Source organism: Phocoena phocoena, chromosome 3, assembly GCF_963924675.1.
Source record: "Phocoena phocoena chromosome 3, mPhoPho1.1, whole genome shotgun sequence".
In the NCBI taxonomy this organism is placed as follows: domain Eukaryota; kingdom Metazoa; phylum Chordata; class Mammalia; order Artiodactyla; family Phocoenidae; genus Phocoena; species Phocoena phocoena.
In genome coordinates this window covers 101,865,618-101,883,817 of record NC_089221.1, presented here as the reverse complement: position 1 = coordinate 101,883,817, position 18,200 = coordinate 101,865,618, and the positions used below count along the sequence as shown (strand labels likewise).

General features: G+C 38.2%; 1 protein-coding gene across 1 annotated transcript in view; it reads right to left on the bottom strand.

The window, feature by feature from the left end:
• Nucleotides 1–15,368, bottom strand: part of SNX2 (sorting nexin 2) — a 53,385-nt gene extending 38,017 nt beyond the window's left edge. Inside the window, exon 1 of the mRNA XM_065875612.1 lies at nucleotides 15,214–15,368. Coding sequence (XP_065731684.1) covers nucleotides 15,214–15,321 — 108 coding nt within the window. The 5' untranslated portion in view covers nucleotides 15,322–15,368. The remainder of the gene's footprint in view (nucleotides 1–15,213) is intronic.
• Between the last annotated feature and the right edge of the window lie 2,832 nt (nucleotides 15,369–18,200).

Genomic DNA, 18,200 nt, shown 5'->3' with positions numbered 1-18,200 from the left:
TAAGACCCAATGCAGCCAAATAAATAAAAAAGTAAATATTAAGAAAAAAATGAACAAGGCCTTAGGAGTCTGTAAGATAATATCAAAAAGTCTAACACTCATGTCACCAAAGTTCCTGGACTGATGAAAAATTTTTGCACAAATATTTACAGAAGAAATGGTTGAAAATTCCTGAAGTTGAAGGATATAAATTTATAGGAGCAAACCTCAAAGAGGATAAAACCAGAGAAAACTATGTTTACACACATCATCACACAGCTAAAAATAAAAGTATTAGAGAAACAAATGAAAGTAGTGAGAGAAAAAACCCATTTTTACAGGGGGACACCAATTAAAATGACCATAGATTTCTCATCAGAAATCACAAAGACTAAGAAAACAGTCTAAGAATACTTTCAAAGTGATGGAAGAAAGAACTGTCTACCCACAAATCTATAAACAGCAAAAATACCCTTCAGGAATAAAGGTAAAACAGTTTTCAGATGAAGCACAAATAATTCATCATCAATAAACCAGGTCTAAAAAAAACAGTAAAGGAAATTCTTTACGCTTAAGAAAAATGATCCAAGAGGAAACAATGAATGAAGGAAAAGCAACAGAAATGCTAAATATCTGAATAACAAAAAGAAACTACGTTTTCCCTCTTCAATTCTCTAAAATAGATATGTCTATTCAAAGTAAAAATTGTAATGCAGTCCATAGTTATAATACATGTAGACTATTAACAACCTATAACGTATTCTTATCATAACTGAATGTTTATACTACTCTAATATCTTGGGTATTCATTTTTGTCTGACATCAAAGTCAGAGAATGAAAAACTGGCATGTTGATGTAACAAAAAGGACTCTTTTATATCATAGTGCCTGAGAGTGGAGAACAACATGGGAATGGTGTGGACGGGTGAGCAACTCCAGTAATGGCTGTGGTGGCAGCAGTCACCCCACTGTGGGGAGACTATGAGGCATGCACTTTCTATTGGTGCCCATCCATCAGCAGCATAGAGTGCCCTGCTCCACTGCTCACAGAGCAGTCATGGAGCAGTCACTCACTAAAGGCTCTCAGGACTCACTTATCTCTGCCCCTGCCTCTCCATGTCTCCTTCAGTTTCCTAGTGAGTTCAGGAAGAGTTGTTCTCCACTGGATGGAAAGGAGTGAGAGAGTGGTCCATCAAACAAGAAAGTGATGGTGGAAGGGTACAGTAACAGCTTCTGGGTGATCAGAATTATAGTTGTCCGAGACAGGCAATGAGTAGACATCAGTGTTTTTAATAAATATATATTCTTTTCTTCCCCATATCATCATTTAGTAGTTTTCTAGAGATTATTTTTATTAAAAGTTTCAAGGTTGCTAATATCTCTTCAAAAAAAAAACAAAAACAAAAACAAAAAAACAAACCAAAACAATTAGTGCTTTGGATTGCAACGAAGACTAAAGAAGCCCACCTAAGCCTCTTTCTCCCACTGATTAACACTAAAAGCTCTGGATAGAATACAGAAACAATGATCTAAAAGTAAAAAATAGGCAGGGCTTCCCTGGTGGCGCGGTGGTTGAGAGTCCGCCTGCCAATGCAGGGCACATGGGTTCGTGCCCTGGTCTGGGAAGATCCCATATGCCGTGGAGTGGCTGGGCCCATGAGCCATGGCCGCTGAGCCTGTGTGTCCGGAGCCTGTGCTCTGCAACGGGAGAGGCCACAACAGTGAGATGCCCGCGTACCACAAAAAAAAAAAAAAAAAAGCATGTAGAACAATTCTTTGCTCAAAAAGACAAAAAGTTTTGGGAAGATGGAATTATGAAGTTGCCTGGAAAATGGCAGAAGGTAGTGGCACAAAAGGGTGAATACATTGCTCAATAAAGTTCTTGGTGAAAATGAAAAGTGTGTCTTTTATTTTTACTTAAAAACCAAAGGCACTTTTTGGCTAACCCAATACTTGCTATGCTTTGAGTAAGAAAGTCCTTTACCATGTCAACTTCCAGCAACCATAAAACAAGTTAATCTGTTACCTTACCAGGAGGGTAAAGTTTACCCTTTACAGTTCTTGAAAGAAAAAAGTAGTGACCTTGAAGATAAATCATTAGGAAATCTCCAATCTGAGTAATAGAGAGGAAAAAAGAAATGAAGAAAATGAACAGAACCCCAAGGATCTGTGAAACAGTATAAAAAGGTCTAACATTCATGTTACTGAAGTCCTAGAAAAAGAGCAATGCAAAACAATATTTAAAGAAATGATGCCTAAAAACTCTCCAAATTTGGTGCAAGACATTAATTTACAGATCCAAGAAAATGAAAACTCCAAACAGGACAACTTCAGAGAAAACTAGATGCAGCCTCATTATTAAAAATGGCTGCAATGTGGGACTTCCCTGGTGGTCCTGTGGTTAGGAATCCACCTTTCAATGCAGGGGACATGGGTTCAATTTCTGGTCAGAAAACTAAGATCCCACATGCTGTGGGGCAACTAAACCTGGGCACTCTAGACCCCGCATGCCACAACTAGAGAGCCTTTGTGCCCACGTGCCACAACTAGAGAGTCCATGTGCTACAACTACTGAGCCCAGGCTCTGGAGCCCATGCACCACAACTAGAGAGCCAGCGTGCCACAACAACTGAGCCTGTGCTCTGGAGCCTGCGTACCACAACTACAGAGCCCACGTGCTACAATTACTGAGCCCACACGCTCTGGAGCTCACACACTGCATCTAGAGAGAAGCTCGCATGCCACAACAAAGAGCCCACATGACACAACTAAGACCCTAGGCAGGCAAATAAATACATCAATAAAAATGTTTAAAAAAAAAAAAGAACCAAAGAAATGGTAACTGTGGAAATAAAATAGACCATTTTTCTTTTCTTAAAAGTTATTTAAAATGTGTATAACTATGAGAGCAAAAATTATAACAATGGCAAAGTTTTCAATGAATGGAAATGTAATACACATGAGAAATACAACATGAAAGAAGGAAGATAAATGGACCTATATGGTTGTAAGGCTCTGAATTTTGTTTGTCAAAGTACAATATTAACTCTAATTGGACTGTAAATGTTTAGATACATATTTCCCTCTGTTTTCAGAGGAAAAAACAGAAGATAAAAACAGTAATCAAATAAAATGCTAGATCTAATGCAATCACACCAATAATCACATTAAATGTAAATATTCTAAACACACTAATTAAAAGACAGAAGTGACCATACTGTGTACAAAAATAACAATGCACAACAATATGTTGCCTATAAAACCCTACTTTAAAGACATGGGTAAGTTAAAAGTAAAAGAATGGAAAAAACATGTCATGCTACCAAAGAAGAGCTGTAGTGTTACATTAACATCAGATAAAATAAACTTAAGAATAAGGAGTATTATCAGCAATTAAGAGGGGTATCATGTGATAAAAGGATCAATTTACCAAGAAATTATAATAATACTAAATTACAGTAATTGATACTATAAATAGATAATAAGGGAAGATAGAGAAGACCTGGAAAATACTATCAATCAACTTGACTTAACATTTAGAGAACACTTCAACAATAACATTAGACTATATACATGTTTTTCAAGTGTACACAGACTGTTCACCATAACAGATCACATTCTGGGCCATCAGACAAACCTTAACAAATGTAAAAGAACTGGAGTCATAAAACATTCTCTGACACTAATAAAATAAAGCTGTATCAGCAACAGAAAACTATCTGGAAAATCCTCAAATTTTGGAAATTAGCACACTTCTAAATAACCTATAAGTCAAACAGGAAATCACAAGGGAAACTTTTGACTAGAAAATAGTTTAAATTGAATAAAAACAAAAACACAGTATCAAAATTTGTGGGATGCAGCTAAAGCGGTGCTTACAGCAAAATACATAGCTAAATACTAGCACTCAAAAAAAAAAGTCTTAAACCAATGATCAAAGCTTGACAAAACAGAAGAGCAAACTAAACAGACAGCAAGCAGAAAGAAATTAATGAAACTAAAAAACAAAACAAAAAATAAACAAGAAACCAAGAGACCAAAACCTGATTCTTTGGAAAGATTCCAATAAAATGACAAACCTTTAGCACGATTAAAATGAATGAATAAATAAGCAAACAAAGAGATGACATAAATTACCAATATAAGCAATGAAAAAGGAGGGGCATTACCCAGACTACACAGATACGGTAATAGGATAATGGACTATTATGAAAAACCTATGCCCATGAATTTCACAGCTTACACTGAACAGACAAATTCCTTGAAAGTCACATACCACCAAAGTTCAACAAGAAGAAATACTTCTGTATCTATCAGATACACTGAATTTGAAGTTAAAAATCATCCAGCAAACAAAACATGTTCAGATGATTTTACTAGCAAGTTCTGTCAACACTTAAGGCAGACATATGACTAATTCCACACAACCTCTTCAAGAATATAGAAGAGGAGGAAACACTCTCCAACTCATTTAATGAGGTAAGCATTTCTGATACCAAAATCAGACATAACGAGTAAAAGAAAATGACACACAAGTATCTCTCACAAACACAGACACAATAACAGAAAAACGCTAGCAAACTGGATGTAGCAATACATAAAAAGTATAAACACATTATGACTGTGTGGGGTTTATGCCAGGAATTCAAGGTTTAGTCAACATTTGAAAATCAATCAATATAATCCAGTTTATCAATAAACTAAAGAGAATTATATGAACATCTTATTAGATGCAGAAAACTCATTTACCAACATCAACATCATTCAGAGATACAAAAGTCAGAAAACTAGAAATAGAAGGAAACTTCATTAACCCAATAAAGGTCATCTACCAAAAAAAAATCATATTTAAGGGAGAAAAAAATGAATATTTTCCTCCTATTAGCACGAAAGGGGAAAAGATACCCACTCTCACCATTTCTGTTCAGTATTACAATATTGGTTCTAACTAGTTCATTAAGACAAGAGAAAAAAAGACATACAGATTGGAAAGAAATAAAACTCTAATCAGAGACATGACTGTTTACATAGAAAATCCCAAAGGTTCTAGAAAAAAACCTACTAGAACTAGAATGTTTAGCAACAGTTGCAGAAAACAGGGTAAATATGCCACCAATGAGCAAATGTAAAAGATATAAAGGCACCAAAAAACCATAAAATAGGTAAAACTAATAAAAATATGTACTAGATCTGTATGCTGAGAACTATGAACACTGATGAAAAAGATCAAGACAGACCTAAAAGAAAAAAAAAAAGAGAGAAATAGTATACTTATGGCTTAAAGGCTCAATATTGTTAATATGTTAATTCTCCCCCAAACTAATTAATGGATTCATTACAATCTCAATTAAAATCTCAGCAGGAATTTTTGATAGAAATCAATAGATTCTAAAATTATATGGATAGGCAAAAGAACTAGAATAGACAAAACTATTTTGAAAAGAACAAAGTCACTGGATTCACACTACCTGATTTCAAGACTCAGTTAATCAAGGTAATCAAGACAGCATAGAACTGGCAAAAAGATAGTCAAAAGATCAATGAAACAGAGTCCAGAAATATATATGCTCTACTGATTTTTGACAAAGATGCAAAGACAACCCAATGAAGAACTTTTAAAGTCTAGCTTCTCCAACTTAATATAAAACATCTGAAATTCACTGATGTTTGTTGCATGTACTGAAAAATACTATCAACTAACAATATTTATAGAACATTCCACCCAATATCAGACTAAATACATTCTTTTCAAGTGCACACATAATATTTACCACAGAAGACCATATTGAGCCATAAAACAAACTGTAAAATGATTATCTTTCAGTAAATGGTGGTTGAACAACAAGATATTTATATTCAAAAACATGAATCTTGGGCTTCCCTGGTGGCACAGTGATTGAGAGTCTGCCTGCCAATGCGGGGGACACGGGTTCATGCCCCGGTCCAGGAAGAACCCACATGCTGTAAAGCGGCTAGATCCGTGAGCCATGGCCGCTGAGCCTGCGTGTCCAGAGCCTGTGCTCCGCAACGGGAAAGGACACAACAGTGAGAGGCCCACGTACCGCAAAAAAAAAAAAAAAAAAAATGAACCTCAACTCATAAGAAAATAAACTCAAAATCAATCTGAAGTCCAAATATAAAAGCAAAAACTTATAGAAAAAACATAAGCAAAACCTTTGTGACCTTGTGTTAATGTTAGCCCAGGATTTCATATGTAACATATGAAGTACTATCAATTAAAAAAGGATAAAACAAGGCACAGACTGGGAAAAAATATCTTCAAAACACACATCTGGCAAAGGACGTGTATTCAGAATACATGAAGAATTCTCAAAACTCAATAAGGAAACCCATTTTAAAATGGCTAAAAGATACAAAAGAACACTTCACCAAAGAAGACAATTTTCAGATAGTGAACACGTATGTGAAAAGATGCACACCATCATTAACCATTAAGGAATGTATATTAAAACCACAATTAGATAACACTACATACCTTTTAGACTGGCTAAAAATCACTGGTATGCTGGTATATGTTTAGCAATCGGGTCTTTGGGAGAGAAGACCCTGAATTTTAGCTTTTGCTTATTTCTGTGGCATAAACATACCCTCTGTTGCTGATTTCTCCCGACTGAATGTGGAGCTAGGAAGATATGTTACTTTCCACCATACGGATACAACAGACATAATACAGAAACTAGTAAAACACAGTAATTAGGAAGCGACAAGTTTTATATATTTATTACCTTTGTTTTTTTAATATAATTTATTTATGTTTATATAATTTAATTTTTAACAATGGCTGTTTACTAAACAGTTTACAAAAGTCCTGAAAATTTAAACATTAGTTCTTTTAAGCCAGTATAAGCCAGCCCCAAGCGTGCCACTGCCTGAAATAAAACTGACACTAACAACTGCTGACAAGGATGTGGAACAACTGAATTCTCCATCATGAAAGAAAACAGTCTGGCAGTTATCTTTTTCTTCTTTCCCTTTCTTTCTTAGAATGTTTTACAATTTTTTTATATTTCAGAGATAAAATGAATGAAAACCTGACCAGAGACTAAAACAGGCAAATCCAGAGGCACTTAGTTTCCTTCAGACTAGCCTTCAGGATTCAAGCACTCAATAATACATACAAAGTGTGACTCTTTGAATAGGAATAAAGTGTCAATATATATATTTTTAAAGAAATTTATTTATTTATATTATTTTTGGCTGCAATGGGTCTTTGTTGTCGCAGGCAGGCTTTCTCTAGTTATGGTGAGTGGGGGCTACCCTTCGTTGCAGTGCGTGGGCTTCCCATTGCGGTGGCTTCTCTTGTTGCAGAGCACAGGCTCTAGGCGTGCAGCTCCAGCAGTTGTGGCATGCCAGCTCAGCAGTTGTGTCTTGCAGGCTCTAGAGTGCAGGCTCAGTAGTTGTGGTGTGTGGGCTTAGTTGCTCCGTGGCATGTGGCATCTTCCTGGACCAGGGCTCGAACCTGTGTCCCCTGCATTGGTAGGCGGATTCTTAACCACTGCGCCACCAGGAAAGTCCCTAAAACTTCAATATTAAAATAACTTTTATGATGGGAGGAAATACCATAACATACTTTTGTCTTGAAACATCATGCTTTCACTTTAATGAAACCATATATTATCAATTCTCAGACTTGGAGAACACTGTCCTAATGGACATGGTCTTGGGTTATATTACTAGTTATTATTATAACTTGAATTATATCATTACTAGAGCCATTAACTTGCAAGACTAAAAGTAATTAACTTCATCTCCCTATGCTTTATCTCCCTTGAACCTTTCTGGCTAAAAGTTTGGCAGTCTCTTAGAAAGTTAAACATGTATTTACCACACAACCAGCAATGCTACTTCTAAGTATTTTCCCAAAGGAAATGAAAATCGTTCATACAAAAATCTGTACATAGGGCTTCCCTGGTGGCGCAGTGGTTGAGAGTCCGCCTACTGATGTAGGGGACACGGGTTCGTGCCCCGGTCCGGGAAGATCCCACATGCCGCAGAGCGGCTGGGCCCGTGAGCCATGGCTGCTGAGCCTGCACGTCTGGAGCCTGTGCTCCGCAACGGGAGAGGCCACAACAGTGAGAGGCCCACGTATCACAAAAAAAAAAAAAAAAAAAAAAATCTGTACATAAGATGTTTATGTCGTTTCTAGTCATTAATGCCCAAAACTGTAAACAACATAAACATTCTTCAACAACAAACAACTGTGATACACAATACAATGGAATACTAAATTCAGCAACAAAAAGGAATGAATTACTGATACATGCAACAACATCAATAAATATTAGATACTTTAGGTTAAGTTAAAGAAGCTACATTCAGGAAATTTCATACTGTTTTATTTATAAAAAATATAATTCCATTTATATGAGTCCATTTATATGAAATTCTGGAAAAGACAAAACTATAGGCAAAAAACAGATCAGTGGGTGCCAGAGGCTGGGAGTGGGAGGCGTTAACTACATGAAAGAATTTTTAGGAGGTGATGCAAGTGTCCTATATCTTGATTGAGGTGGTAGTGAACTTTACTGAGGTAAATTTTATCACAACTAAAAACTATCATCACAGGAAAAAAACACCAGAGTTCAATTTTATAGGAAAGTGGGCGTTTGAAAAGTAACATTAAGGACAAATCTAGGGAGTTTCCTGGCAGTCCAGTGGTTAGGACTCTGATCTTTCACTGCTGAGGGCCTGGGTTCAATCCCCAGTCAGGAAACTAAGACCCCACAAGCCGTGCAGCATGGCAAAAAAAAAAAAATTATTCTTTTTAAGAAAAAACTGAGCACCTCTGCCTCAAGCAACTACATAGAATAACATTTTTTACAGGTACTAAAAATAGTTCATTCCAAAACCTTTATATTTAATGGCTTCCAGGGAAAGTAGTCAATTAGAGTTATACCTCGTCATAAATCTCTTTCTAGTATTTTCCATGCTGTTGCCTTTAAATACCTGGTCACGAAATGTCTTTCCTCTTAAACATAGGTAATTCATGATGAAATTTTCAAAAAAATTAAAACATTTCAAGTTGGATGCCAACCCAAAGAAAACAGAATTAGGAAAACAAGATATATGCTGTCACTACCTGTTGTGTTAGAACAATAGATACTAACTTCAGTTCTTTATCAAAAGACTCTTTAGTCTTACTCTACTTGCTCTCTTGATAATGTCACCCACTTTTCAGGGTTTCAAAGATCATCTCTATGCAATTAAGTCATTCCAGTTTTCTATACTATTTCTGTACCATGTGCATATTTCAATCACACATATATCACCTGGTATTGCAGATGCTTGTGCACACAGGTGTGTTTATTATGTTGACTCCTGTTGGTTCATATACTCCGTAAGGGCAAGGACTAGATTTCTACTAAACTAGTTTGGTTTAGTGTCACCATTCAATAAATTGTATTGAATCTGTATCTCTAGCCACCCAGTATTTCTAGCTGTCTGATAGTATCTGCATTGGTGTAACTTATTCCCAAATGAAATAAACTTATAATTCCTTCCCCTAGACATTGTAAGTCTTAAGATGTCTATCTTTTAATCTGCTATTGCATCAACTTCTTTCTCTCCTTTATTATTTGCACTTTTCTTCTTGAGGCTTTTAACCTCAGATTTAAAATAACCTCTGGCTCATCAACCTACCAATGATACCTCGCACTCAAATTTATCCCTCAGACCACTAGCACATTAAGCTTCCTAGGTGATCATGTTACTGCCCTGAAAATCTTCCAGAGCTCTCAAGTGCCTACAAAACAAATTTCAAAGCTGTTCACAATCTCACCACATTAACCTGTAACATCCTATATTCAGCCACTCAGAATTATTTATGGTTCCCTAAAATATAGACTGAACCTTAAGTGACACGTGCCATTCTCCCACACTGGAATTTCATTCCACCCTTCGAAGTCTCTCTTAAATATTACCATCTCAATGGATTTTCCTAGCCAACAGAAACACTTACTGTTCATCTACTATGTGTCAGGAATGTTGATAGGAGTTAGAATCGCTCCCATTTCACTGGTACTTTCAGTGTTTTCAGATCATATAGTCACAGTCTGTCTGTATCAGAGCTTTCTGTATATCTTTCTTCTCCACTGGAGATTTTCTGTCCTCAAAGATTTGCATTATCTTGCTAATATCTGCACTCCTGTTATCATCTAAAAAGTATGGTAGAGAGTAAATACTCAAGTATTCACTGAAGTCAACGAAGTACAGTACCTTCTGAGCAATTATGGCATAGGGTTACATGGTGGGAAAGGAATTCTAAGACCTGTGAACCTCCCATCTGGAAATTTCATTTGAAATGCACTATAAACCATCATGTGACAGTGTTGGGGAAACTGTGGTTCTCAACTTAACTTCAGCTGACCTTAAGATTTGAGGTTAGTACAAGAACCAGGTGTAAACATCTACAGTCAACCAATTTTCAGAAAGGATGCCAAGACCATGCAATGGAGAAACAGTCTTTTCATCAAATGGTGCTGTGACAACTGGATTGCCACATGCAAAACAATGAAGTTGGACTTTACCTCATACCATATACAAAAGTTAACTCAAAACGAATCAAACCCCTAAATGTAAGAGCCAAAACTATAAAACTCTTAGAAGAAAATAGATATTCATGGAATTCACGGAAAAGACTCTGACAAGTACAGGTTTCTGGTAACTGACTATACTGCTGAACTGAATGAATAAGCATTTTCAGAACTCTAATGGAAAACTGATGAATTCATAAAAGTGTTAACAAAAGATCAAGATGAAAAAAAAATTAATTACATGGGACTGAGTGAACTGATGAGGATGATTATAATTTTTGTGACTTTCTTTTTGAATAAAAAAAAAGTGACATAAATTTATGTAAAAAGAACAATGTAAAACAATGCCACTCCTCACATATTTTCTCTTGTTTTGGAAAATATATTTTCTGTTAAAAATGTGATTTATGCTGACACGTAATAGGTTGATTATTGTTAATATGAATGAATTAATAAATTTTAAAAAAACAGATATAAATCTTCATGACCTTGGATTGGGTAGGGGATTCTTATATATGATGTTGAAAGCATGACCAACAAAATAAAAAACAGATAAACTAGGCTTCATCAAATTTTTAAAAAATTTGTGCTTCAGAGAACACTGTCAAGAACACGAAAAGACAATCTACAGAGTGGGAGAAAAATTTTTGCAAATCATGTATCTGGTAAAGAACTTGTATCTACGATATACAAAAAAATTCTTATAAATAAAAAGACAGGGCTTCTCTGGTGGCGCAGTGGTTAAGAATCCGCCTGCCTATTCAGGGGACACCGGTTCGAGCCCTGGTCTGGGAAGATCCCACATGCCACAGAGCAACTAAGCCCTTGCGCCACAACTACTGAGCCCACACGCCACAACTACTGAAGCCCGTGCACCTAGAGCCCATGCTCCGCAACAAGAGAAGCCACCGCAATGAGAAGCCTGTGTCCCGCAACGAAGAGTAGCTCCCGCTCGCTGCAACTAGAGAAAGCCTGCACACAGCAACGAAGACCCAATGCAGCCAAAAGTAAAATAAATAAATAAATTTATAAAAATAAAAAATAAAAAGATAACCCAACTGAAAAATGAGCAAAGGCTCTGAACAGACATTTCTCCAAAGATGTACAAACGGCCAATAAGCATATGCAAAGATGTCTTCAAGAAAATATAATCAAAACCACACTTAGAAACCATTTCACATGCATTATGATGGATAGAATAAAAAAGTCGAATAATAACAAGTGTTGGTGAGGATGTGGAAAAACTGGTTCCCTCATACATGGCTGGTGGGAATGTAAAATGGTGTGGCCATTTTGGGAAACCACTCCAGCAATTCTTCAAATGATTAAATGTACAGTCACCATATAACCCAGCAATTCTACTTGTACACAAATGTTTATTGCAGCATTATTTATAATAGTCAAAATGGGGAAACAATGCAAATGTCCAATGAACGACAAAATGGATAAACAAAATGTGGTATAGCCATACAATGGATTATTATTCAGGCATAAAAAAGAATTAAGTATAGACTTTGAAAACATTATGCCAAGTGAAAGAAGTCAGTCACAAAAGACCACATGTTACATGATTTCATTCATATAAAGTCTAGAATAGGGACGTCTATAGAGACAGAAAGTGAATTAGTAGTTGCCTAAGGTTGGGAGCAAAGGAGTTTAGGGAATGGGGACGGGGGTGAGAGGGTACGAGGTTTCTTTCTGAGGTGATGAAAATGTTGTAGTATCTGTGAATATACTAAAACCCATAAAATTGTACATACTAAATGCGTGAGTTATATGGTACGTGAATTATAACTCAATAAAGCTGTTTAAAAAAAGAACAGGTGAAACTAACACAACACTGTAAATCAACTATAATCCAATAAAGAAAAAAAAAAGAACAGGCATATAATATAAATTTCCTGACCTTTTTAAGGTGTTGTCTTACTACTTCATGCTGCCTTAGGGCAAGCACCTTTTAAGCTTAGGACTATATCATAAAAAAAAAAAAAAAAGGCAGTAAAAGTGGTATTCCTAAACAATGTAAAGCCTCTCAGGTACAAAAGAAGAACAAGCTTTTGCCAGATATTTTCCCTTTTCAGTCCCTTCCCTGCCCCCATGCCAGCCCTTCTCCACTCTGTTTCATAGTCACAACAGAAACATACACTAGGGGTTTTAAATATGCTTTAGCTACTGAACATAGCTTTATGTGACTGTTCTTAATTTTGAAAGGAAAGTTTAATATTGGGATAAAAACATACTCATAGCATACATATACACTAAGTTGTATAGTCATTACAAGCTTAACAATTATGACATGGAAGCTGTGTATAATTTGATTTTCACTTATATGGATTTCAACTGATTTTTTTCCTTCAAATGCCCTCAAATGAAAAAGTTTCTACATGCGTAATATTTTTAAAACTCTGACTTAATTTTTTTTTAAATAGAAAGACATTAATTTTTATGCCTTTCTTACAATTTAGGGCTTAGGTAAGAACTATTCAAAGCAGATGACCTGTATCAGAATCACCTGGGGCTTTGCAACTCATTGTTGTCCTTGGGACTAGAAGCAATGTCATGAGGAGTTTGTTAAAAATGCAGAATTTGGCTTATCCCAGACCTACAGAATCAGAATTTGCTTTAACAAGATCTCTAGGTAACTTATATATAATGTTTGAAAAATAATGATCTAGAACACTTATAAAACATGCAGATTTTGGTGAGGCAAAGGCATCTGCATTTTAAACAAGAATCCTATGGTTTCCCCTACACACTGAAGTTTGAGAAGCACTATTCAAAAGAAAAGGGGCATACTGAAAAAACATTCCTTTAGAGCAGCTTTGGTATACTAATAAATGCTGCTATATATCCTTCCCCAAATAGTTTGAAAAGCAAAAAAAAATTTCTGAATTTTTAAGTCTCACAGTTATACTACCTTAAAATTAATACACTGAATGAGTCTCATGAAATAAGGGGTTTAGATGATCAAAACCAACTTTTTAAAACGTTTTCATAATGCAGTAACCAAAATAAATTTATTCATACTCAAAATTCTGTAGACTTCTACTGAAAAGTCAAATACCTTACTAAAAAGTCCCATCCAAATGGGAAATATAAGTTATAGTTCCTTTTACTCAACTTTAAAAGACTTCAATTAAACAGAATGCTTAGTGTTCACAATATTCTAGTTTAAACTATGTTAATTAAGTTTATTCTGATCCTTGCTGGTGGAAAACCTTTGTAGCTCTCACAAGGAATACAGGTCTTAGGATCATGCATAGACACTAACTTTCAATACGTGTTAAGGTAGCTGTAGGGTATACATAAAGGACTACAAGGATATTCGCCCCAAAATGTAATTTGCTGTGCAAGATAATTTTTACTAATTCTTAGGGGATGCTGGTTTTGACAATTAATTCAGCAAACATTTGCTAAATACAATCAATGGTCAAGATTTTATGAGGAAACAAAAATGATCAAGGCACTATCCCTAGGCCCAAGAAACATATAATCCTGAGGACAGGTGGGGTTTGGGCAGGAACCTGCATATACAATTAGCAGAATGTGGTCAGTACCTAAAACGGGTGCCGGAAGTTCCAGTTTCAGCTAAGTGAATGTCAAATAATGGATATTTTACAGTAATTTCCAATTGATTTGCTGCAGAGTTCAACAAGCTAGGAAAGCTTACTAAAAAGCAGTTTATAAAGAAGTACAGCCCAAGATAAACAATTCTCTGGGAAATTTGCTTATATTTTAATACACATACACACACTTAAAGTTGGGCTATGAGGTGTGTGTGCGCTCATCAAAGGCAAAGCAATTCAAATATGAACTGGATACAGGAGGCCCAATACAGTTAAGTTCACAGAGGGCGTTTCCTTTGACAAAAACAGGAAGACTTAGCTTCAGAGATCGCTGATCATGCGAGAAAAGAGGAAAAAGGAGTGAGGATCTGTTTTTATTTCTCCCCTGGTAACTTAAAAAAAAAAAAAAAAACCTCCCCCACCGCCCAGCAGTTTCCTGAACTATTCCCTCCCTTCAACTTTATATTTTATCAACACTATGTTCCTTAAAAAGCTTAAGAACTAAAGAAGACAAGCAAGACCGGTCAAATGCATTTACCTATTTAACAGTCCAAAACAAGTACCTCCCTCAAGGGGAACTAGCAGTCCATAAAGGGCCAGGACCGGGAAAAGTGCATCCACACGCTCCCTCCAGCGCCTCGGCCACTGAGCACTCTCTTCACTGCTCTCCCCTTTCGGAGGCACACCCTTCCTTGGGAAGGGAAAAGCAAGCACCTCTTAAAAGGGGCTGCGGAGGTCGCCCGGCAGCGCCGTGAGGTTTGCGGGGACCCAGGGCAAAACCTTCTCTGCACTGGAAGAAGAGGTGCAAGTGACACTGACGAGGGCCAGATGAACGGGGAAAGGGCACTGCGATGCTCTGTCCGGTCCCGGCCCCTCAGGGGTTCAGGTCGGCCCCCCGGCCCGCAGTTTGCTCTCTTAAGCAGGCCTAGCCGCCCAGGCCAACTCCAGCCCAATGACAGGTCCCCGAGGCGGGGTCCGCGTCACAGGTGTCGCCCCAACCAGGTCCTTGCAAATCCCGGGGGGTGGGGAGGGACAAGTCGGGGCACGGCAAAGGCACCGAAAGGTGAGACGCGCGGCAGCGACGGAGAGCAGCACCCACGGTGACGCGGTCTCACCTCTAAGGTGGAGACAGTGCTGGTGAACAGGTCCTCTCCGTCCTCCAGTTCCTCAAAGTCGGTGGGTTTCCCGACCCCCAGCGGAGGAGGTTCCCTCTCGGCCGCCATCTTCGCTCGCCCAGACTACTGCGCGAGCGGGACCTCGCGGACCTGTCACGTGAGCACGCACGGCTAGGCTGGCGCGCGGGCCGCTGTGCTCCCCCTCCTCCCCGGCCCGCCGCGCGCGGCCCCGCCCCCGGCCTCGAGACTGCGCCCGCCCGGCGCGCGCCGCGTTCATCCCCGCCCATTTGCCTCTCCTTCCACCTCCACGTCTGGGTCGCGGCCACCTTTTCACCGCCCACTTGCTGTACTGACTTTTGTGGAAGAATCTTGGACTTTTATTGCCACGTCCCTTTCTTAGCAGGACTAGGCCAAACGATTTCTGTTGTCGTTACCAGTTTTAAAATGTCCTTTAGGAAGTGGGAGAGCTTGGGGACCAGTCTTTGGGCTTGGATTATGCACAGACTGAGGGCAAGATTGAGGATTGGCGGAAGAGACGTGTCTCTTAGATCCCTAGGCTGTCCCATAGAACTTTCTGACATGATGGAAATGTTCTATATCAGTAGCGTCAAGTAGAGTAGCCGGTGGCCAAGCACTTGAAATGAGACTAGTGTGACTGAGAACTGAGTTTTAAATTGTACTTAATTAATTTAAATCTAAATAGTCCGCATGTGGATAGAGGCTACCTATTGGACAATGCAGCTCCAAATAACAAAACCCACCCTGAATAACTTGTTGTCTGAGGTTTACTCCAATTTCATCACAAGGCAGCACACAATATTTTTCCTCAATAAAGTAAGAGTCAGAAAGGCTGGAAAAATGACAATTAGGAAAATTAGTGGATGGTTAGAGCATCATACGCAACTCCCTTTGCCAATTAATAGATCTTCATTGTCGGAGGGTCTCTTGAAGACCTTCAGCTTCAATTACCTCACCTCACCGCATAGGATTATTGTCAGGATCAAATGAGAAAAAATGTGAAGTTATTCTGAAAGCTAAAGATTGCTATGCCAATGCAAGGTTTGTTCATGGAAAAATAAAAAGGCATTGCAGGTAGCAACCTGAAGTTACAATTTTGCTGGAGAAGAAATCTTCACAGGGATTCTTTACAAATTAAGTATATAGAAGCCCTCAGCCCTCACTGACCTGGGAGTTAGAAGGCCTGGGTTCTACTGGCTATGTGCCAGACTTACTTAGCATCACTGTAATTATTATTTTTTTAAGGGTATTGGAGCAGAAGATTTTCTAGTCACTAGGATTTCTTCCACCCCTAAATTTCTGAATTTCTATGATTATTGTCAAGAAGTATCAACCCAAACCAGAACAAATTTAAGTAAGTATACCAAGTCATTGCTTGGTATCAAATGTTGCCTGGGTGAGTTGGATGCATGGGCCAATTGTCACTGTCATGCTCCCATCACCATTGCCACTGCCGTCAGCTTGTCTGGAATCAGATGTTGAGGCACATTCCCTGGCCTGCATTCCACCACCTATGGACAGTCTGTGGCCTGTCACTGATCAGAAACTTTAATCTCTTTTGAAAGCTCACATTGTGGCTTGAGGTGATTCTTCTCTGTATCCTTTTTGCCTGTGCCTCTGTTTATTGCTTACTACTTTCTGTCTTATGCTATGGTCATTTATATTCCCAGCATGTCTTTTTTATTGGACATTTGAATTAGTTGAAATATAGGTCCAGCTGCTTGTAACACAGAACCACATTCCAAGTGGCTTTAGAAAAATGCAGTGTAATTATCCCTCATGTGGGAAGATGAAGGCTCCATGAACTCATCCAGGGATTGCAGGCTCCTTCTGTGGTCCTCTTCTCCCTAGGGTGTAATCTCTTCCTCATGGTCCACGTTGGCTAACCACCACAAACCACATTCCAGCAGGCACAAAAGGAGTAAAGGGAAATGCAATGACATCCCCTTTACTTTAAGGGCATAGTCCAGAAATTGCATGCACCACTTCTCTCCACATCCCTTTGATCAGGTCCTTACTTACATGGCCATCCTAGATACAGGAGACTAGAAAATGCCATCATTATGCCACCCCCAAAAAACTAGGGGTTCCCTTACTCTGGAAGAAATGAAGACTATTGTAGGAAACCAGCAGTCTCTGTTATAAAGCATCTATTCACTCTTTTTATGGTAGCATATCTGAATTTCCTTCTGGGTAACCATTCTTTCCTACTCTAGCCTGGAAGTCTCCTCCAGCTCAGGAATGGAGTGTATGACCTAGGCTTAAGCCAAACCTAGCATTGACTCCCTTGGCCCTAGTGATTGGTGGGAGGTCAGTTTCAGCCTCATTTCCCCAAACTCTTAGCAGCTTTGATTGTCTTTCTTTCCCTATTCAACCTAAATTCTACCAGGACTTTAAGAATTGTCTTGCTCTTTTTCTTGCCTCATTTTCTTCCTCGGTCCTTTGCTTTTCTGTTATATCTTTTCTGAAATCCCAAATTCAGTCATCAGCTTCTCTAATCTTATATCCATATTGCTAAGAGCATTTGAAAAGTAAACCCCAACCTCAACTGGAGAGCCTGTAAGTCCGTGATTTCTAACAGCAACTCCCCACTGCCTAGATACCACCATTTGTTTCTTTTCCAAATCCTTCAACTATTCTTACCAGTAAAGGTTCTCTTTTATCATGAAGTATCCCATCACCTTTTCTCCTCATTTTCATCAAATGACTTAGCCTGCTCATTCAATGACAAAATAAAATCTGCCAGTTGAATCCTTCAGCCTTCAAGTAGGATGGAAATTCTCTTCTCTCTGTGCTCCCATCACTTACTGTGTATGTTTCTATAACACCTATTATATTGTACTGTGATCATGGCCACTTTTCTATCACCCCTGATAGCCTGCAGGATCGTTGCATTCCAGGGCTATTTCTTATTTGACTTTGGATCCTGGGTAGCCCTCAGCTAGTGATCTATAACTGTAAAACAAATT